This window comes from Pseudozyma flocculosa (assembly GCF_000417875.1).
Source record: "Pseudozyma flocculosa PF-1 unplaced genomic scaffold scaffold00001, whole genome shotgun sequence".
Taxonomy (NCBI): Eukaryota; Fungi; Basidiomycota; class Ustilaginomycetes; order Ustilaginales; family Ustilaginaceae; genus Pseudozyma; species Pseudozyma flocculosa.
Genome location: NW_006920869.1, coordinates 1,708,934 through 1,730,056, shown reverse-complemented (window position 1 = coordinate 1,730,056; position 21,123 = coordinate 1,708,934). Strand labels below are relative to the sequence as shown.

Here is a 21,123-nt window from a genome sequence, read left to right as displayed (position 1 = left end):
CCGCCCGTGTCCGCCCGCCCGCCCGCCCCCGACCGACCCCGTCCGCCTGTCGCCGCCCTTGCTTCCGGGCCTCTCTTTCCTCGCTCAGCCGCGCTGCGAGACAGCATGACGCCGCTGCGTGCTGCTGGGCGTTCGGCCTCATTTCAAACTCCTGCGTACCTCTGACGCAAGCTGCTCGTCGTCGTCGTCGTCGTCTGCATCTGCCTGCACCGCAGCCAAGATCGCAATCTCGCTCACTATGTACTCATACATGCCAGCGCCCAGCAGCGTCAACCTTACATTACATACTGGAACCAAGCGGCGGCTTCGGACGCGGGCTTTGATTCGGCACCGGCCTCGTTGGACACAAACATGCAATCTTCCCGAAACCGCCCGGGTACTTTTCCCTGTCCTTGGCGCTCCTCCCTCCCCCGACGCGACCACCTCCCGACTACGACCACCGCGCCGGTGCTGGTCCAGAGGCCGAAAGGAGCGTGAGGGCAAAATAATACTACTGTAATGACGAGCCGACTCCGGTGTGGCTAACGGTCCGTGCCGGGGCCGCTGAGCCCCCCTCTTGACCCGGACGGTGTCGCACCGTGACGGCTCCGGTCGAGGGGAAAGCCCGGCACCGCGTGTCCTGCTTGGCACGGCCTGGCTCCCAGCACGACCAGCATGGCGCAAGCAACATCGTCCCCGAAACCTGTCCGGTACCACATGCGGGTCCCTGACTGCCCTGGCATGCTGCCGAGAGACGGCCGAGGGAGCCGACGACCGCTTGAGTGCAGACCGCTTGACTGCAAGATGCAAGCAAGCAGACGAGGCACGATCGTCCCCCCACGGATCCACACTTCAAAGCCCGACAGCTCCTCGCTCTTCGTTAAGATGCTATGCCCTCCACCATGCCCCGACCTTGCTTGGTCGCGCGGAAATCACCGTCCCGACGTCCTTGCGACACGATCCTGACGGCGTCTCGACAAAGCTCCTCGCCGGTAGGGGCGAAGGCCACCGAGTAAGCCTGCTTGCACTGTCGCCTCGGACGAGGGACGAGGAGTCAGGCAGGAATCAGAGATAAACCCTCGGACCCTCGCTTACCCTTGCCTGGGCTCTCGCTGTTCGAGAAGGATGCTAAGGAAAATGTAGCAACCCGGCCTTCGACGCACGGTTGCGCTTCCTGGCTCGTGCTTGCTGCTCGCCAGGCACAGAAGAACATGGCTCGAAGCCGATCAGTGTGGGCGATCATCGATCGAGGAAGCCGGCGGGGCACCAAAGTTCCCCTTCGCAAAGCCGGCAAGCGCGGCAGAGGCAGCCAAAGAACCGTGCACGCTGAGCATCGTCGAACGCTGATACGAGGTGCACGTGTGGTACATGTACTCAGATGGACAATAACGATCGACAATGAAAAGCGACATGGGAAGGTCGAGGACATCCTGGGATTTCATTCCGTTGGACGGTCAGGGCGGCGGTGGACCGGGAGCATGCCGACTCTTGACGCCAATGAAACTCTGGCGCTGCAGGACCCGAGGATGTGCACTTTGATCGCCATGGCGGTCACCCGTGCCGGATGGCTGTGAACGCACGGCGCTTGGCAGGCCGCTGGGCTGGCAGAGCCGTTGGTGGTGGTCAAGCGAGGTTCCCATTGCCTATTTGTAATCTGCCGCAGCATGTCGGGGACCCGCGAGGGTGAAGATCAGGGGCTCGACCAGGAACGACGCACTCGGAGCCCGCAAACGAAGTGAGGCAGCATGCCGCCATCTGGGTGCGGAGACCGCAAGTGCTGTACCTACCGTACCCTGTTTGCAGATCCTGCCGACCCAGGTTAGGGTCAAAGCCAGCAAGGCGCGGTTGGAAAAGACACACCAGCTCGACTCGTCCGGGCCTGGGCGCCTCCCCTCCTTGGTTTCACCTGGGCGCGGACAAAGGTGTTCATCTGAGCGGGTTTTGCTTCCTTTCTTTTGCGGTCGCCTTATGCCGCCTCTCTGCGAGACACGATGATATCGACCGAGGAGTCGTGTTTCGGCAGCGCCCTTCCGATGCCGACACCGGCCTCTTCCACATCTTCAGCGCACCGAGGTGCGACGGCCGCTGGAGCTCCCGCACCTACGCACTCTACACAGTATTCGCCCGGCTCTTGCGCAGAATCGCATGTAGGAACAGAGGTACTGTATGGAGGTCTGGCCTGTCGCCGACACATCCTGTCTCGCCCTGGCCCTCCTTACCCGCTGTCCTTCGGCTTGGCGCGCACCGCGACGAGGCCAGTTCGTCGGGGCTGTCGCTGCAGCAGCGCCAGCACGGATGACATCCTCCGCGCACCGGTGTCCCTGTATCGGCTTCGGCGTCTGCCCCTCCTCATTACTCCGAGACAGGGCTCCTCTGCTGACCTTGCCAGGCACGTTGGCCCGGAAGAGCGTCTTGCTAGGGTCGTCATTGCAGTGCTGCACCTACACGTCCGGCGGACAAGGATGAGCCGTGCACCGCACTCGTCCTTGCAGACTCGAGCCGTTTGCCACGCTAGGTACATACCTGCAACACCGGACACCGTCAGTCAGGTGTAGGCGTGAGCATGCCTCTCGGCAACGTTTGTGTGAAGTTCAGATTCGTCGACTGCTTCTTCCGTCTGCCCATCCCCTTTCGCTTCCGTGGTCGGTGTCCTTCGACGATCCTATTTACCCCTCTACCACTCCTTCCACTTCGTCCGTTCCTTCTACAACATCGCCTCTTGCCCAGACTCCTACCAACAGCACCCTCTGCACTCTTCTCTCGACCTAACGGAAAGCTTCACGCCAGGCCTCGACACATATTTCACCCACGAGCGGCGACGCGGTCAGCATGTCGGCGACAAGGACTCAGGAGATCGCACAGGTCGACAGCAATGCCATCGAGCAGCTGCGGGACGACGTGGATGCAGGCCACGCCAGCCACACGGACAGCGAGAGCCTGGCCGGACCGTTTGCGGATCGCAGCCCAGCAGCCTCGGCGTCATCGCACTCGCAGTCGGGGTCGCTCTCGCACTCTGCGTCGCTCTCGCCCTCGTCGTACGGTCGGCCAGGGTCCAGCTCGATGCCGAACAGCAACTCGTCCAATTCGTTTGGTTTCGCGGGCGCTCGCCACCTCTCGTACAACTCGACCGCCTCGTCCGGCACAAACACGCCCAGCGTGGGCTTCTACCAAGCATCTGCCGTCTCGCATCCCAACTCGCTCGCGGCGCTGCAGCACCGCCGGCCGATCGTACGCAGCACGCTGCGGACCGACGAGCCGGTCGACAAGCCGTGGCTAGAGTCGACGCAGCGCCGCAAGTCGGACCGCAAGGCTTACTGGATCTTTGTGGCCGCCGTCGCGGCCGGCATCGCGGCTGCGGCCGTCATGATGTACACGGCCTACGCCAGCGTCCCACGCAACAAGTATTGCCTTGTGCTCCAGGATGACTTCGAGGGCGACACGCTCAACACCGACATCTGGCTGCGCGAGGTCGAGACGAGCGGGTTCGGCAACGGCCAATTCGACTGGACGACGGACAGCACCAACAACAGCTACGTCCAGGACGGCAAGCTCTACATCGTGCCCACCCTCACCTCGGACTCGCTCGGCGAGGGCGCCATCGTCGACGGCTACACGCTCAACCTCACCGCTGACGGCAGGTGCACCGCCAGCAACAAGTCGGACGACAACTGCGCAGTGGCCAGCAACGCCACCACGGGCGTCGTGCTCCCGCCCATCCAGAGCGCCAGGCTCATCACCAACTTCTCGCGCACCATCCGCTACGGCCGCGTCGAGGTGCGCGCCAAGCTGCCCACGGGCGACTGGCTCTGGCCCGCCATCTGGATGATGCCCAAGGACAGCGTCTACGGTGCCTGGCCGCGCTCCGGCGAGATCGACATCATGGAGAGCAAGGGCAACCTCCCCACCACGAGGGGCGATGCCGTGGTCAACGCGCAGAAGAGCTCGCTGCACTTTGGTGAGTGTGCCCCCGATCATGGCATCCTGCCGCCGACGAGCGAAGGAAGCGAGGCACAAATACTGACCATGATGCTGCGCCCTGATCCTCGCTCGCCCAATCCTTCAGGCCCCAACTGGATGTTCGACGGCTACTCCAAGGCGACCGACGTGCGCAAGCTGTGGCGAACGTACTTCAACGAGGGCTTCCACACCTTCGGGCTGGAATGGACCGAAGAGGGCATCTACACGTGGGAGCGCTCGCCCGTGTACAAGGTGCTGGTGCACAAGTTCGACGAGGACTTTTGGAAGCTGGGCGAGTTCCCGCCCATGATGGGCAACGGCACGCTGCTGCAGAACCCGTGGTCTCGCGCCGCCAACCCCAAGATCGCGCCGTTCGACCAGGACTTCTACCTCATCCTCAACGTCGCCGTCGGCGGAACAAACGGCTACTTTGAGGACGACCGCTTCCCCAACAAGCCGTGGAGCAACCAGGCCGAGAATGCGCGCTCCGACTTCTGGAACGCCAGGGACAAGTGGCTCCCCTCGTGGCCCCAGGAAAAGGAGAAGAGGGCCATGGTCGTCGACAGCGTCAAGATGTGGCAGAAGTGCTGAGCGGAGGGACCGTGCCGTCGGGCGACCAAGCCGTTCCAGTTCAGCCCAGGGTCTTTTGACAGCCTCTCCCCGCATATGGCAACACCGTCGTCGTGCCGTCTCTGCGCTCCTGCCGCCATTCGGTAGTGCCATCACACCCGTCTCATAGATGTGTCCCCCTCGCAACCCACCGAGCTCATCATACCAGCTCTCAATCACACTCCTTCAGCCGCTCCCGGATCTTCTTGTATTTTGTATATCCCATCGTTCGACCCAGCAGCACGAGAAGATCTCTTCATTTGCCGCAGATGACCTGCTTGTCCGTCCTGTGCGATCGTGCTGCTGCCGAATGCCATCTCGCCGTCACGCTCCGTCTGCGATAGAAGCAGCACTAGGGCTAAGCTGGCGTTTATTCCAGCAATAATGACGACGAAAACGATCTTGCTGCGCGATTGACGCTCAGGTAACCCCGCTTTGGGGACATCTGAGGGCGTTGGTACGCTGAGCTGGTCAGCAGTACGCTGGAAGTACCTGTCCTTCCATTGCAGGGCTCCGCCTCGTCGCTATAAGCTCACAGCATCATACCGAATCGATGGGGACCCGATGATCCGAAATCGGGACAGGAGTACCGCCATCGGGCTGTCCAGTGCCAGAATCCCCACCGATCGGCCGCTCCATCCTCCACAGAGCCGGGCGCCGGCTTCATCTTCGCATCCGGCTCCGCACTTTTCTCTGCCCTTCCCCGCCTCCATCCTCAACCCCCCATCCCCTCGACCGCTCTGCATCACGCTCATCTCAGATCAGAAAACATCTCGATTCATTCGTTTCATCCGTTACTTGGCCAAGGGACTTCGTCGATATCTAGCAATCAATCAGGTATCGCCGGTGAGAGGGAAAGCAAGCGAGGGGGCGAAAAGGGGAGACGCTCGGTCCGGGCCCGACCTGGAAGGTGTATCCGGGGGCCCGGCGTCGTCTCCTGACCCGTTTCGCCTCGACCTTCTCCCGCTCCTCCCGGCGAGCGTGAAGTGAGATTTTCCCTCGTGTTCGTCGTCGTGAGCTTGTCGTCGCATCATGATCGTGGATGGCTGGACAAGGGCCGCAAAGCACTTGGGGGGGCGTGGGAGCGCTTAGCGCTTGGTGGCGAAGCCGACGCGGCTGTTGTCGACGTCAAAGGCGGCGACAGTGTTCTGGAGGAGCGAGTCACCGGTGACCCAGGCGCTGATGCCGACGTCGCCACCGACGACCGAGAGGACGCAGGAGCCGTCGGTGGTGGTGCCGAACTTGACGGTGTCGCCGCTCAGGGTGATGGCCTTGCCCGAGTAGTTGAAGGTGACCCTGGGGGGCGAGTTGCAGTCGTAGGCACCGTAGAGCTGGTTGTCCTGGGTGAAGGTGTCCAGGCCGAGCCTGTTGAAGAGCGACTGGGCCTCGTTGGTGGGGGCAACGATGACGGTGGTGCCGGTGTCGACGATGCTGTCGATCGAGAGGCCGTTGACGCTGGCCGAGGTGAGCCAGAAGCCCTGGCTGCTGTCGACGGGCGACCAGGTGAAGCTGCCCGAGTACTTGGAGGCGTCGGTGCCGCCGAGGTAGAGCGACGAGCCAGTCTTGGCCAGGGTGAACTGGAAGACACCGGCGTTGAGCTTGCCCTGGTTCTTGAGGCTGTAGAAGAAGGGAGGGTAGGCCGAGCCGAACTGAGCGAGGTTGGGGAAGGCCATGCCGCTGATGCCGGCGCTGTCCGTGACAAAGGTGGTGGTCGAGAGGCCGATGGCGACCCTGGAGGCCGTCAGACCGCCGATGGTGAGGGCGTCGGTGTAGACGGTGCCCTTGGCCGTGGTGCCGTCGCCGTAGGCGGTGGAGAATGCCTTGGAGGTCTTGACCGAGGTCGACGAAGAGCCGGGGCGGTAGGTGCCGGCGTTGACGAGGGTGTCCGAGGAGCCAGTGTCAAAGTCGATGTTGAAGGACTGGGCGGGGGTGCCGTAGGCAATCTTTCCGGTCCAAAGGAGCTCGTTGGAGACGTCGGTCAGCGGGACGGAGCCGGTGGCGCGCTTCTCGAGGTGCTCCGGGAGCGAGCGCTTGACGCGGTGCGAGGCGCCGGTGTTGCGCTGGTAGTTGTCGAGGTTCTTCTGGTACTTGGCGCGGAGGGCGTTGATGTGGCGATCGACCTTGCCGAAGTCGACGTGGCCCGAGCCGTTGGTGAGGCTGTCGCGCTTGGTGAGCTCGACGTTGATGCCCTTCTCCTCGGCGACGGGCGCAGCGAGGGCGAGGGAGCTGGCGATCAGGCCGGCGACAAAGGAGAGCTTGAGCTGCATGGTGGAGACAAGGGGTCCGGGAGGAGAGAAAGGTCACAGGAAATCTAGGAGATAGGGGAAAAGAAGAGAGGTTTAGATGGCTCTAGAAGATGTGGGGGAGGATGAGGATGAGAAGAGGTGATGATGGTGCTCAGACGAGAGCCTACTTATACCCTATCCGGCAGCAGTCGCTGAGGTGTCGGGCGGTCCTGTGTCGACGGCGAGGACGCAGTGCAGCCACCCGTCCTGGCTTTGCCCAGCGCGGCGGATGCGGGGGAGGGTGGCTGCGATGACGATTGGGAACAGCGCCCGAGGAAGCGTCGAAGTGAGAGCCAATCCTCGAGAGGTCAGCAGCAGTGATTGCCGGGATGAGGCTAAGCGTCCTCATGGCCGCGGCAGCCTGGAAGCGAGAGCGGCGGGCCGGTGGTAGAGCCATCACGGAAGAGATTGGGCCGAGTTGGTGTCCTCGTTGAGCGAAGCGGCTGTCTATCTCAAGGCAGCGGCGATGAGAAGCGGCCAAGGGTGGCAACTGTGCAGATGCTTCCAGCAGCCTGCATGTCGTCGAGAGAGGCCTCGGAGGCGGAGCTTACTGCAGCGCCGGCTAAGGGTACAGCAGATGGCCTCGGACCAAGCTCGAACATGGACGAGCGGCAGCAAAGGCTCAGAGAAGAAAGGCCGGTCGTCGAGATGCTTTGGCTGCTGGGAAGCTTTGAGTCGACATGCTGCTGCTGGCTCGCTTGGGTTGCAGGGGCTGTGCGAGGGTAGACGAGCAGCAAAGCCAGAGCTTAGCGCTGTTTTGCATGGCCAGCGAGGCTGGCTGCCCCAGCTCGCACCTGCAGCCACGAGCGTCGATGTCGATGTCGTTGGTCGATGTCGGTTGGTTACCGCTATCTTTGCCGTGTGCCCCCTGGCCGTGTGGCAAAGAGGCGAGACACGTCTTGGGACCCTGCCTGCCTGCCCGAGCGGCGTTGGACCCCACGGCTCGTCTCGAGCTGGTCGGTGCCATCTGCTCGCCTGGCCTCGGTTGAGCTGAGCTGTTGGCGCGGCGCTACCAAATGGCCGCTGTCGGATGGAGAGCATCCGATGGGAAACCGCTCGCCAGCCGCCGCTCCACCGAGGCCGCCGGCGCAGACAGGCAGGCAACCCACCTCCAGCTCCACGACAGCGGCATAAAGCCGCCGGGCAACGACGCACGCACGGTATCCTCACCGCGGCGACGGCGCACAAGCGCACGCATCCTCGCATAGGTAGGTAGGTACAGCAAGGCGCCGTCTGTCTCTCCATCTCGCCGATGCTGCGCACCACCCTACCCACCATCGCACCTCCCCTCGATGGTGGTCGGTCGCACCCTGATCTTGCTCTGGATCATCGTCGACTCGAGTAGAGCCGGCAGTGACGCGATGGTGGGTTTGTGCACGGTAGTCGAGTGCTTGGTTGTCCTTGGCGTCGACTGGTCGTCCGATCGGCGCCTGCGGAGCTAGTTTTACAGCGCTGCTCACTTCGGCACCTTCTCCTGACCGGGCGTGAGAGCAAGAGCTAGTGTGTAGATACGGCAGGTGAAGCACCGAGCGAGAACCTAGCCTCGTACCGTATGTACCGCTGCGGACGTCGACGAACCGCACAAAGATGAGCAAAGGTCGGATGGGTGCCGCCCTCGGACCGCCGTTTACAGTAGCCTGCCCTCGAGCAGAGGAAGAAGACAAAGCAAGCCAAGGCAGGGCTCAGAGGCATTCGCTTGTCGTCCCTTGACACTGACCCTGCATCCTTCGGAGGCACCCCGAGCGCCTCGTCTCTAGACGGCAGCCTGGTTCCGTGCCCTCCCTGTGACCCTTGGCTCGCCTGTAGATCGGCCTCTGCCCGTGAGCGGCTCTGACCGCACTCGGAGAGGAATAACGTTCACACAGGCTTGGCGATGACGGACAGACAAGCAAGGCTAGGCGTGCTTGCTTGCTTGCGACACGACACGAGACGGTCGGCGCCGTCGAGTGGTGAGTCTGTCTCTGAGCTTGATCAGGCAAGTCGACCCTTTCGTCGATTGTGGCGCGAGCGGAATGCGCGCACGCCTTCGCCCGCCTCGTTGCCACAATCAGACAACAACAATCACGGAGCTCGCCGATTGTGTCCAGATTACAGCCACATGTTTTCTGATTGGCCATCGATGAGAGCGGCCGCCTTCGTCGTGTCGGTCTCTCTGTGCGATGGCGACCAAGACCGGGGAGGGAGGAAGGCCGAGCAGGCCGGGAGGCTGGCTCGGGCCTTGCTGCGCTGCGCTGGTGCATCGGAGGGCGAGCCCTAAGCGAGCGCCAAAGTGCAGCCCGGCTGGGTTGGCATGAATTAAATTGCGGGCGCGCTTAGCGAGGTGGCGATTTGTGCAGCTGCCGCGAAGAACAAATTAAACGCCCGACCAACGAGCAGCCAGCCAGCAGCAAGCAGCAAGCAAGGCAGGTTAGAGGTTGGGCCGGGAGATGCCGGTAGAACGCGGGCCAGGCCGAAGTGGGGATCCGTCACGATGAAGTCGGCCAGCTCCAAGCAAGAGCGGGTTGGGCAGGTCGAGGACCGTCGATTCGGGACGGGGCCTGGTCTGCTCGGACCACCGTCTGTCCGCCATGGCTTGAGGAAGGCATGCAAACTCGCTCGCGGTTTCACGTCCCGCCCCGTGCTGCGATGGAAGCTGCCTCGCTGCTGATGCCGCCGCCGCCGCCGCCGCCGCCGCTGCCGCTCCAACCGCCGATTCGATGGAAGGTCAGCTCGCTCCTGACCTCGCCTCGCCTCGGCCTGCCTTGGCTTCGCGCTCCGACCGACCGACGGCTGATTCCAGAAGACCGGCGCCTGACCTTCTAGAGCATCGCCTCGTCGCCCGCCTGCAGCTGCCATCGCTTCGACGCTCGAAGGGCGGACCGCATCTTCTTCCAAGGAAGACCACCGACCGACCAACCGGGCCGCCCGACGTTGTTGATTCTCCCGGGAGATGGAGCGGGCCCGACGGACGACTTTGTTCCGACGCTCGCCATCGTTACGATCGTCCAGGACACAAGTGCATCTTAAAATGCCGTCCGGCACCTCGTTCTTTGCTGCCGGCTCGAAATGGCGACAACATTTTGCCTTGGGCCTCGCCATCGTACGTCGTCGTCGTCGCCGTCGTCGTCGGAGAAGGAAATCGATGCGTACATGGAGTGCATGGACCGAGTGATAAGGTTGCTCCGAGGCAGCGGAACGGATCCAGCCGTAAAGGCAGCGGGCGGTGGTGGCGGCATCAGAAGCAGCTGCATGGCGGCAGATCAGATGACAGACCCCGCAATCAATCGTCCTTCCGCGCCATCACACCTTCCTATAGCTCGTCGCTGAACATCCTTTCGTCATGAGGTGCGACGTCGAGGGGACAAGAGACGGAACATGCTGCGCCGGCGCTGCGGAGACCGGCAGATCGACGACGGTCATGTCCGAAGTGCCGACTCGCCCAGTTCTTCCTCATGATCAGCGCAGAGTACGTCACGCCTGCATGTCCCCGCATCTTGCTTGCGGCCCTGTCGCTTCATCTTTTGTTGGACGACGATCAAAGGAAACTGCAAGGGGCCCGGACGATCCTCGTCAGTGTATGTATGTATGTGTGTGTGTGACTGCCGCCTACTCGTCTTCATGGCAGGACATCAAAGGCCAGAGCCACGGGTCCTGCCGCTCGGCCATTCCCCGCGTCCGCACTTCTTCTCGCCCGTGGGTGGGGCACGCCATGCACCTGCTAGCATCAACAGAAAGCAGTATTGCCCTGACCGATCCGCTAGCTTGGTCCGTGCTCAGGCGTCGCTCGCTATCAAGCAGGGACCGGTTCGGGATGCGGTAGATAGGAAGAAGCTCCGGCGGATCATGCCATCCCGTAGGACACATGCGATGCGCACACGCCAGCCCGCCGGTTGTTCTCCAACCCTATATTGCCCCCGAAGGCGTGAGAGAGAGGCGGACACCGTCGTCGAGCACAATGGCGGTGCCGATCGAGGTAGACCAGTTCGTTGGGCATCGTCGACGAGGTCATGGAGAGATAAAGTTGGAATGGCGAAACAGGCCCCGAGCGGCGTCGCGGGAGCATGTCGGCCGGTGATTGCTTGCCGGGACCCAAAGAGAAGAGGTTTTCCAGCTTTTTCATTATATCATTCCCTTTCAATAATCGACGAAAGCAATTTTTGAAACTTGACTCCATTGTCGAGAATTTGGTCAGTCGCGATTTCTTGGATCAGCGTCTGGACCCGCTGAGCCGTCCCTGTAGCTCCACTGAGCTGGTAGCAGGTTCAAAGTCTAATTTTCCCATATGACAGCATTTTCGCGGCTCTAAGCTTCAATGGGCTTCAAAAACAAAATCGCGTGAGTTTTTGCAACACAGTTAGAGCCTATATGTTTTTGGTCTCGAAGATCCCCTGGAATTGAGACTGGGTCCGCTTTCGGAGAGCGGACCCGCGCTCCCACAGATCCTGCCATGCCGGTCTGTGCATCTTTCCGCCACCTGAACTACAGTAACCGTACTCGTCTTCGCCGTCCGCCATGGCATCTCGGCATGTCGTGACCCGAGCGTCCGGCTCACGGTGCACGCCTCGACAAGATGGACCCTTTGATGATCCTCTTTCTTCATGCGACGACCGCCTCCATGCCTGACCGGCGGCACCGCAAGGACGGGTACGAAGTGTCACCCACGGTTCAGCCGCCGGCGCCATCGTCGGGATATGCCCGAACTCGAAGGTCGCCTCGTCTTCCAGGTCAGAAGGTTTTCATGAAACGAGACGTCGAGCGGTTCTGCCAACCCGTCGGCCTCGGACGGAACGTGACGGATCGGATCGGCAGCTTCCGTGGCCGTCTGAGAGGCGCTGCTCGATATCAGCCACAGGTATCTGCCGACGAGTGTTCGCGGCAGCGATGCCGGCAGACACCACGTCCTGCCGTCTTCACCATCAATCTGTCTCAAGGACCGACGGCATAGACGATATACACCACGCTGTCGACACGAGGACGACAGAGAAAGGTCGGGTTTACGGCCTCGAGGATCACAACGCGCGCCGGGCACTCACTAGGCGCTGAGGATTAGAGTCACTCCCATCGAATCGATCCTCGCTCGTCTCGTCTGCTTCTTGCAACTAGTCGCTGATTGTCGTGGACGTCGGCATCTGCGTGTCGGCATAGCTGACAGAGGACCTGAGAGCGATGAAAGCGGGTCGAGGTCGCTGAAGGTTGCGAAGCGGCGAGGGACCTGGCATCGGCTTGCCTGCCATTGTCTCGCGCGAGAAAATGTTGACCCGACCAACCATGGCGGGTCTGGCGGTGAGGTCAGCGCCAACAAAGCCGGCGTGCCTGGCTGGGCCCTGTCGATCCCTTGGCCTTTCCTTCTCGACTCGTCCACTCTTGTTGCCGCGTGCTCGGTGACAAGCGGCTGGCCCGTGACGTAGCCCTCTGGTAAGGCAAAGCATCGAGGACGGCTCATCGTCCTTCTATCTCCTCCATCGACAACGATGGGCCTCTCCGTGGAGGAGCTGTGGGGCATTACCAGACGTCTCGACGCCATGTAGAGGTAGCTTCGCCCACCACCATCACCCACCCCGCCACCGCGGACCGCCACTGCGACCGCCTCTGCCGTCTCGACCGATACCATCGCTGCCACCACCGCTGCCTGGCGAGCGGGCATCCAGCAAACCTGAGACTCCCTTCAGCTGGACCCCTGCTTGGAGCCTCACATCTGCAGGACGGATCTCTCGACAACCCGCACCTGGCCTGCCATGAAGGGTCAGCTTGCGACGCAACGCCCTGGCGGGGCGGGCGGCTGGCTCGACCGCACCCAATGCATCACATGGCAGTGGTTCACGTTTTCGATGAGCACGGGCGGGCTGGCCATCCTGCTCTACAGCATCGTCCACCGCTTCGACGGCCTGGACACCATTGGCACCATCGTCTTCATCGCCAACCTCGTCATCTTCGTCGCGCTCGTCGTCGGCGTCTGCCTTCGCTTCGCCACGCATCGGGGCGCCCTGACCCGCTCCCTGACCGACCCCTCGGAGCTCTTCTTCATGCCCACCGTCTTGCTCGCCGTCTCGACCATCATCACGGGCGCGGCCAACTACGGCATGACCAAGACGGGGCCCTGGCTCGGATCGACGCTCCAGGTCATCTTCTGGATCCACCTGGGCGTCTGCCTGCTGCAGAGCTGGACGACCTACCTCACCATCTTTGGCGGCGGCCACAAGCTCAAGATCGCAGACTACACGCCCGGGTGGATCTTGCCCTTCCTGCCGCTAATGCTGCTCGGCACCGTCGCGGCGAGCATCGTTCCGCTGCTGACGCCCGGCGATGCGCTCAACGTGGCCGTGGGGGGCCTCATCCTCCAGGGGCTGGGCTTCATCCTCTCGCTGCTCGAGTTCGCCCTCTACCTCTTCCGCCTCTCGATCTACGGCCTCCCTCCGCCGGCCGCGAGGCCGACCATGTTCATCGCCGTCGGACCGCCGGCATTCACGTCATACGCGCTGCTGCGGCTGAGCGAGAACGCGTCGAGCTACGTCACGGACCAGACGCTGACGCCGCCGGTGCCCAACCTGGCGCCCATGATTGAGCTGGTGGCGACGCTGTTTGCGCTCCTCATCTGGGGGCTGGCGCTGTGGTTCTTTGTGCTGGCGCTGGCGTGCAACGTGGCTGCGGCGGTGCGGCGGCGTCGGTTGAAGTTTGGCATCGCGTGGTGGTCCTTTGTCTTTCCCAACGTGGGCTGGGCGCTGTCGACCAACGAGATCGGCAAGGTGCTAGGCAGCAACGCCATCACCTGGGTGGCGGCCGTCATGACGATCATGCTGGTGGCCGTGTGGCTGCTGCTGCTGTTTCGCTTTGCGTACGCGGTGCTGTCCGGCGCCATGTTCCGCATCCCCCTGGACGACCAGAGGGAAGAGGAGCGGGCGGACGAGCCGAGGCGGCTGTGGCACCAAGACGGGCAGGGTCACGGGGTGGCCTCAAACGGGCTCGACGGCCAGACGCTGCACGGCGCCGAGAGGGCCTGAGCGCTTGCAGAGGTCCTTGCTGCTGTCGATCCGGACTACAGGGTGCAACGTGACCTTCTTACTATAGCTGTAGCGGATCAATCGACGTTGGCGTTAGGCTTCTCTAGGCATACACGCCCCTTTGCGACTTTGCCGCGACCACACGCCGGCGGGGGTTAGGGCTCGGCGCAGCCGGCGCCGCTGTCGCTCGACCAGAGTTGCGTGAGAGGCTAGGACGGATTGAGCCGAAACCTTGAGCTTGGAGTAGGTTGGTCGCCCGTATGGCGAGCGAGCGAGGTCCGGTCACGACTGGCCAGGCGAAGCTGCCAAGGGAAGGTGCGAGGCTGGTCAACGGCGTCCTTGCCTGCTGGCCGGCTGGCGTCGGCTGTCCCGGGCTGGCTGGCTGGCTGGCTGGCTGGCTGGCTGGCTGGCTGCCGGCGTGCAGCGGCCTCTGCCGGTTGAGCCGCCGGTCGGGGCTTCCGTCGGCGGGGGACCCTGCTTCTCTCGCGGGGAATTTTGAATGCGCGGCCACCCCGGCCAAATTCGGCGCTGCCTGCCCCTCCACAACGAGGGCTGGCTGCAAGGATGCCGAACGAGACAGCGCGCGCCTGCCACAGCTACGATAGTAGTACCTTTCCCAACAGGCAGGCCTGCTGGCATCGGGCCCTCTCTTTCGCGATGCTACGCTACGGTAGGATGCAGCCTGGTTCGATGTCATCAACGCGGTCTCACCACGTCAAGAGGCGCAGCGGATGTCGGCCGTCTCCTCCCTCGGACTGTCCGGAAAGGGCCGAGACGCGACGGGGACAAAAGGGTGGCTGGCGTTGCCGTACCACAGATCCGGCAGTTGGCCCTCGATCGATGGACGCTCGCGCCTTGTCTCCCGAGGAACGTGCCAAGGAGCCCGCGGTGGTTGCAGAGCAAGGTGAACCATGCAACCGATGGGTGCATCCATCAAGGCGATACAAGGTCTAGCCGGCGGTCTGGCTCAGCCTACAGACGGATCTGGGCTAGACGAGATCGTGGGTGCGACGACGCCTTTCCCACGTCGCCAGATCGACCGCCGTGCTGGTACGTACACGCCTACATCCTGGTATTCGGCAGTTCGGCTCTGTGTGAACGGCAGCAAAAGGGCCCACACCGCCGGCTAGTCGTTCAGGCTAGGAGTGGGTACGTTGGTCCAGAGACGCGGCTCGGCCATCGTCGACAGGCTGGCGCCTTGTCTAGGGGCCGACAGCTGCAGCAAAACGGCGAGCAGAGTGGAACCTGACCAGGCGGCCGAAGCAAGAGCGAGAGAGAGAGAGAGAGAGAGAGAGAGAGAGAGCGGCCCGCCGAGGGCCTCAGGTTGCGAGCTCTGCTCCGAGAGACCATCTTCCAACAGGCCTGCCAGCCCAACTGCTACGGTAGCTGCCGATGCGACGGCGGCATCCCACCCGGCGGCCTGCCACTCGATCCATGCGAAAGGCCATCAATGCATGGCAACGGCAACGGCCGCTACAGTGCCACACACCTAAAAGCTCGGCTGGTGCCGCGGCGGATGGCGTCCGCGCTGCTGCTCGGTCTGCTGCTTCCTTTTCGGCTCGGACGGCCACCGACACTTGCTTGCTGCCAACACCTCTCCATCTGCCTGAAGCTGCTTGCGGTCGTGCTCCCGCCACCAACTTGGTTGGTACGGCCGATCCATCCGTCTCTGTCACGCTATGGTGAGACAGCACGGGGCGCGATGCTGCACCCCCCGCTCATCGCAGCTCCTTCTCTGCGGCCAAGCACCACCACTTCGACCGGCCCCGCGACCCCAAAGCGGCCGTGCTGGGCCCCCTCCTCTGCCCTTGGACTCTTCACTGACAGCCGGCAGGTCACACCCGCGGTGCTCCGCCCCGTCCTGGCCCTCCAGAAGCATGTCCCCGCTTACCTTGTCCTGCCTCGCCGCGCCCCGGTCCGGATCCTGACTCACGAGGCTCTGGTAGCCGCCATGGCGGGCCAACGACATCGTATATAACAACGACGGCTGGCCACCCCGAGCGCCCCCCGGAACGAATCATCCACCAACCCTTTCTTCCCCTCATCCTCACCCCCGTCGACCGCTCCAACAACGACCTGCCCAAGATGCGCGTCCTCTCTGCGCTACCCTTCCTCTCCCTCCTATCGATGGCGCTCGCCATCCCCTTTGACTCGGCCAAGTCGCTCACCACGCTTCGCAAGCGCGACGAGGCCGTCCGCGCCTTTGACGAGCAGGTCATGAAGCGCGCAAAGAACGTCGCGTCCACCTACCCGGTCGAATACCGCTCCAACATCAGCGACTACAGCCTCTGGGAGCAGTTCCAGCGCGAGGGCGTGCTGCCCCAGCCCGTGCGTGGCAAGACGGGCGCCACCAACTACGGCCCGGACAATACCGAGATCAGCCGCCAGAACCCGGACATCTTTGCGCCGCCCAGCACCGACCACGGTACCATCCCGCAGGCAAAGTGGCCCTTTGCCCTCTCGCACAACCGCCTCGAGACCGGAGGATGGGCCAGGCAGCAGAATGTCGACGTCCTCCCCGTCGCCACTGAAATGGCGGGCGTCAACATGCGCCTCGAAAAGGGCGCCTTCCGCGAGCTGCACTGGCATGTGAGTGTCCCGCTTCCGTTCCTGGGCGAGCTCGTGCATCCCAGGCTGAGCCATGGCTGACCTTTCGAACTCTCCTTGGATCCCCTTCACCGTTCCTGCAGGCCACCGGCGAGTGGGCCTACGTCCTCAACGGAACGACGCGCATCTCCGCTGTCGACCCGGACGGCAAAAACTACGTCCACGACGTCAAGGAGGGTGACCTGTGGTTCTTCCCGGCGGGCACGCCGCACACGCTGCAGGCCGTCAGCGATCAGGGCAGCGAGTTCCTGCTGGTCTTCGACGACGGCAGCTTCAGCGAGGACTCGACGCTGCTCCTGACCGACTGGCTGGCCCACATCCCCAAGGAGGTGATTGCCAAGAATTTCGGCGCCGCCGACCTGTCGAGCACGGCGTACGACAAGTTCCCCAGCGAGGAACTCTACATCTTCCCCAGCACCGTCGACAACAGCACCGAGGGCACCACGGCCGTCGACAACCCGCAGGGGCAGCGGACCAAGTCGCCCTTCTTCTACCCGTACAGCGACATGGAGGCGACAAAGTACAACGGCGGCTCGGCAAAGGTCCTCGACAGCACCAAGTTTTCCGCCTCGACCATCGCCTCGGCGCTCGTCACCATCGAGCCGGGCGCGATGCGCGAGCTGCACTGGCACCCCAACTCGCCCGAGTGGGACTACTTTATCCAGGGCCACGCCCGCATGACCATCTTTGCCGGCTCGACCAATGCGCGCACCTACGACTTCCAGGCGGGCGACACGGCCTACATCAAGGAGCAGTCGGGCCACTACATCGAAAACATCGGCAACGACACCGTCGTCTACCTCGAGCTCTTCAAGGCGCCCAAGTACCAGGACATCAGCCTGAGCAACTGGCTCGCCCTCACGCCGCCCAACGCCGTAAAGGCCCACCTCGGCTTCAGCGACGACGACATGAACCGCCTCTACAACACCTTCAAGACGAAAAACTCGGTCGTCACGCGCGCCGGCTCCGGCCTCGGCCACAACAATGGCAACAAGCCCCACGACAAGCGCAGCCTCGTCGACGATGCCCCCGCCGCCCTCGTCGCCGGAAAGAGGAGTTTCTACTGAGCGAGGATAGTCGGGCGAGGGCCCGGGCCGACGCCCTGGAACGATTGCCTCTACGGTCGGTTGGCATAAGTCGCCCTCAGAGCGGCGTAGACTGATTGTCCCGCGGGTCCTCAATGCAGAAATAATAACGACCTCGAGCCTCGATGCGTGTGAGCCATGAGTATCGCGCGGATGAAGCGATGAAGCGGGGAAGCGTGCAAGGGTGTCTGTGCATTCTTTCTCGCAGGGATGTCGGGGATGCTGTGCTGTCAAAGGAATACAATCGAGAATCAAAAGGGCCGGCGTCTCGGTCGAGCGGAAGTGTCGGGCTGCCCAGGCTAGGGCAGGTAGCCTGGTGTCCGCCCGCCATCAGCGTACGGGTTGTACGCCGGCGTCCGCCCTCCGTCGGCCATCGGGTTGTAGGCCGGCGTGCGTCCGCCATCCATTGCCGGGTTGTAGGCGGGCGTCTTGCCGCCGTCGGCGAGAGGGTTGTACGCCGGCGTCTTGCCACCGTCGCCAGCGTAGGGGTTGTACGCGGGCGTCTTGGAACCGCCCATGGCCGGCATGTCCCAGCCGCCGCCGCCACCGCCCGCAGCGACTGGCTGCGAAGACGGGTAGCTGCCGCCCCAGCTTCCACCGCCGCCACCACCGCCCATGCTACTGGGCGATGCACCGTACCCGGCAGCCACGGGCTGGCTTCCGCCGTACGGGTTGTAGCCTCCTGCCGCAGATGGGCCGACCATCGATGGTCCCGACGAGTAAGGGTTGTGCGACATGTTGCCCATGCCGGACCCCATCGCGTTGTAGCCGCCGCGGTTGGGAATCTGCGAGAAGCCTCCGCTGCCGGCCCCGCCTCCTGGCCCGGACCCACCGAGGCGGCTGCTCCGGCCCGTGATCGGGTCCTTCTCTACGAGGAAGTCGAGGCTGATGGTGACGGGCTTGGGCACCGACTGCAGCTCGATCCTCGCCATGTTGCCGTTGGTCTCTTTGATGATGCCGCGGAAGGTCTTGTACGGCCCCTTGATGACGGCGACGTGCTTGCCCTGGTAGACGTCGCGGCCGATCTGGCGCCGCACGCCCTCGACGCGGACCGCGTTGGCGCCCGCCGACGGGCCCGTCATGCTGGCCAGCGCCGGGTTGAGCTTCGACAGGTCCCGCGAGTCCTTGGCCTTGGCCGAGACGCTCTTGGGCGCCAGCGGCTCGAGCGTCCGGGCTCGCGCGATAAAGATTCCGCCATTCTCGCTGTAGTCGCGGTTGTGCATAAAGGCGATCATCGACTGGTAGACGTGGAGCACCTGGCCCGTTCGCATCTGGGAAAAGGGGCCGGCCACTTCCTTGACCATGTCTCCTGCGCGGATCTCGTTGCCGTCGTGGTCGAGCGCAAAGGCGCGCGTCGTGTCCTTCTTGGAGCTGATCTGGTGTGGCTTGACGCTGACCACCTGGCCGGTCTGGTCGAGCACCTTGAAGCTCTCGCGCTCGATCTTGAAGATGACGCCGACCGTCTGGGCGTCAAGCTGAACCAGGTCGTGCAGCTCGTAGCCACCGATGACGTTGACTCCGGAGCCGACCTCGGCGGCCTCGCGGATGTCCTTGGAAAACACCGAGACTTCCTGGAGCGACAGGTCGGAGAGGAACGTGGTGATGTTGTCCTCGACCTTGACGACCAGGCCGGTCTCGTCGGCGTGCTTGCCCGTCATGACCTTGATGTGATCACCCGGGCTGAACTTCTTGCGCACGCTGCGCGCCGGCACCTCGACCTTCTGCCCGATGAGGTCCTCGTGCTCCATCTTGATCGTGACGACCTCGCTGCTGACGGCTTCGACCACGCCGAACACGCCCGCCTGCTCGCCTTCAAATACCTCGACGTGGTCGCCCGGCTGCAGCAGCACCTCGGACGCCTTTTTGGCGGCGTCGGCGATGAGGCTGAGGTCGACGCCGCCCGCCTTGTAGGCGCCGTCCTCGGCCGACTCGCCGGCGAAGCGCGTGATCTCCTCGAGCGTCGGGTTAACGTTCTCGGTGATGATGCCCGTCACACGCATGTCCTTTTCGAGGTAGCCGTCGCGGAAGCTGTCGTTCTGAAAGACCCAGAAGCTGCCGCGCTTGCTGGGCGTCTCCTTGGGGTAGGCCTTCTGGACCTCTTCTGGGTTGAAGAACTTCTGCGGCGGACGGAAGTTGATGGCCGTAGAGCCGGCGCCGGCCCCCTTCTTGCGCTTGCGGCCGGCGCTGTCGGTGAAGACGCCGCTGTCCTTGGGATTCAGGTCGATACGCGGGATGAATTTGAGACCGACCTCTTCGCCGTTCTCGGACACGTCGAGGACCTGGGCCAGGTCGCCAGCGTACTTGCCGCGCTTGATGCGGACCCAGCCGCCGACCTGGATCTCTTGCGTGACCTTCTGCAGCTTGAGCAGATCAGCCATCTCCGAGATTGGGATCAGGTAGAGCGCCGTCGTCTGCCGGGCGTATACGCCGGCGAGGCCGCTGCAGGCCGTGATGATGTCGTCGGCGCGCCTCGCCTCGACGTAGATCTTGCCGGGGATCGTGTCACGGCAAAAGGCCGAGATGATGCGCATCGGCTTGCTGGTGACGCTCTCGGCCATGGCCTTGCGGACGAGCGTCATGACAATGTCGCGCTCCCTTCCCGGCTTGCAGGGCACGCCCCAGAGGTTAGGGTCCTCGACCGAGGGCATCAGCAGGCGCTGCGGCACCTCGGCGTAGTCGGACTGGGCGGCATAGCGCGCCGAGCGGCCGTACCTCTGCCGCAGCTCCTCGGCGAGCGCCTCTGCGTTGGTGTCCTCCTCCTCGCGCCGGAAGCGATCGAGCCTCTGGTTGTCGGCAGCGGCGCGCCGCCGGACGTCCTCGGTGTCGTCGGCGATGTCCTCCTCGATGAAGCCGTCTGCGAGTGTCGGGGGTTGGGGACGAGCGTTGCAAAGGGTCAGCGCTTCGCCTTTGAGCCGCAGCCAGCAGAGCGCAGGAGGTGATGCTCACCTTCTCGCGCCAGCTCCTCCTCCTCCTCGTCCAGGTCCTCTTCGTCGTCATCGACTTCTGCCTCGACATCGAGGAAGCGGTTTCGCTTCTGCTTCTTGGCGCGCCTCCTCTTTCCCCTTACGTCCTCGCCGTCTTCGTCCTCATCCTCGTCGTCGTCGTCGTCGTCATCGTCGTCGTCTTCCTCGTCATCCTCGTCATCTTCCTCGTCGTCCTCGTCGTCTTCGTCATCCTGCTCTGCGCGACGCTTGTCCTTTCTTGACTGAGGAGAGGACGACGAGGAACGATCGAGACGGGTCTGCTGGTCGTAGGCGTGCTCGTCGTCGGCGGCGGGGGAAGCGGAGCGCTTTGCGCCGTTGCTGTATCCGTCCTCCATTTTGGCTACGACGTCAGCAGTGCGTGGGCCAGAGAGGTGTCAAGTATGCCCGCTCTGAGCCGGGTGGGGGAGCTGCGGACTGTCTGTCGGCGGCCGGGGTGTTGGTCGGTGGCGAGAGCAGTGATAGAAGCGTGCAAAGAGGTGGATAGAGGCTGGGTAGTGATGGCGGTGGCGGTGGTGGTGAGATGGAGAAGCAGAGGCTGCGGCCGTGGAAGATGGAAGACGGGACGGGGAGGCGACGGTGCAGGGTGAAGCAGGTGCCAACGGTGCACCTGGCCGAGGGTGGAGCTGGTTGGGTTGCTGCC

At 63.4% G+C, this 21,123-nt stretch overlaps 6 protein-coding genes across 6 annotated transcripts; 4 read left to right on the top strand and 2 right to left on the bottom strand.

Moving 5' to 3' along the window:
- Window positions 1-2,808: 2,808 nt before the first annotated feature.
- Window positions 2,809-4,527, top strand: PFL1_00599 (uncharacterized protein; the record flags this gene model as incomplete). The annotated part of the gene is made up of 2 exons (XM_007878092.1): window positions 2,809-3,934; window positions 4,043-4,527. 2 exons carry the CDS (start codon window positions 2,809-2,811, stop codon window positions 4,525-4,527), a joined length of 1,611 nt encoding a protein of 536 aa, XP_007876283.1.
- Window positions 4,528-5,633: 1,106 nt separating this feature from the next.
- Window positions 5,634-6,812, bottom strand: PFL1_00598 (uncharacterized protein; the record flags this gene model as incomplete). The annotated part of the gene is made up of 1 exon (XM_007878091.1): window positions 5,634-6,812. The coding sequence occupies one exon, from the start codon at window positions 6,810-6,812 to the stop codon at window positions 5,634-5,636; it is 1,179 nt and encodes a 392-aa protein (XP_007876282.1).
- A 4,567-nt stretch (window positions 6,813-11,379) lies between these two features.
- On the top strand, window positions 11,380-11,754 carry PFL1_00597 (uncharacterized protein; the record flags this gene model as incomplete). Its single annotated transcript, XM_007878090.1, has 1 exon — window positions 11,380-11,754. The coding sequence occupies one exon, from the start codon at window positions 11,380-11,382 to the stop codon at window positions 11,752-11,754; it is 375 nt and encodes a 124-aa protein (XP_007876281.1).
- Window positions 11,755-12,544: 790 nt separating this feature from the next.
- Window positions 12,545-13,807, top strand: PFL1_00596 (uncharacterized protein; the record flags this gene model as incomplete). Its single annotated transcript, XM_007878089.1, has 1 exon — window positions 12,545-13,807. The coding sequence occupies one exon, from the start codon at window positions 12,545-12,547 to the stop codon at window positions 13,805-13,807; it is 1,263 nt and encodes a 420-aa protein (XP_007876280.1).
- Window positions 13,808-15,892: 2,085 nt separating this feature from the next.
- PFL1_00595 (uncharacterized protein) lies at window positions 15,893-17,481 on the top strand (the record flags this gene model as incomplete). Its single annotated transcript, XM_007878088.1, has 2 exons — window positions 15,893-16,396; window positions 16,498-17,481. 2 exons carry the CDS (start codon window positions 15,893-15,895, stop codon window positions 17,479-17,481), a joined length of 1,488 nt encoding a protein of 495 aa, XP_007876279.1.
- A 317-nt stretch (window positions 17,482-17,798) lies between these two features.
- Window positions 17,799-20,818, bottom strand: PFL1_00594 (uncharacterized protein; the record flags this gene model as incomplete). The annotated part of the gene is made up of 2 exons (XM_007878087.1): window positions 17,799-20,353; window positions 20,446-20,818. The coding sequence occupies 2 exons, from the start codon at window positions 20,816-20,818 to the stop codon at window positions 17,799-17,801; spliced, it is 2,928 nt and encodes a 975-aa protein (XP_007876278.1).
- Between the last annotated feature and the right edge of the window lie 305 nt (window positions 20,819-21,123).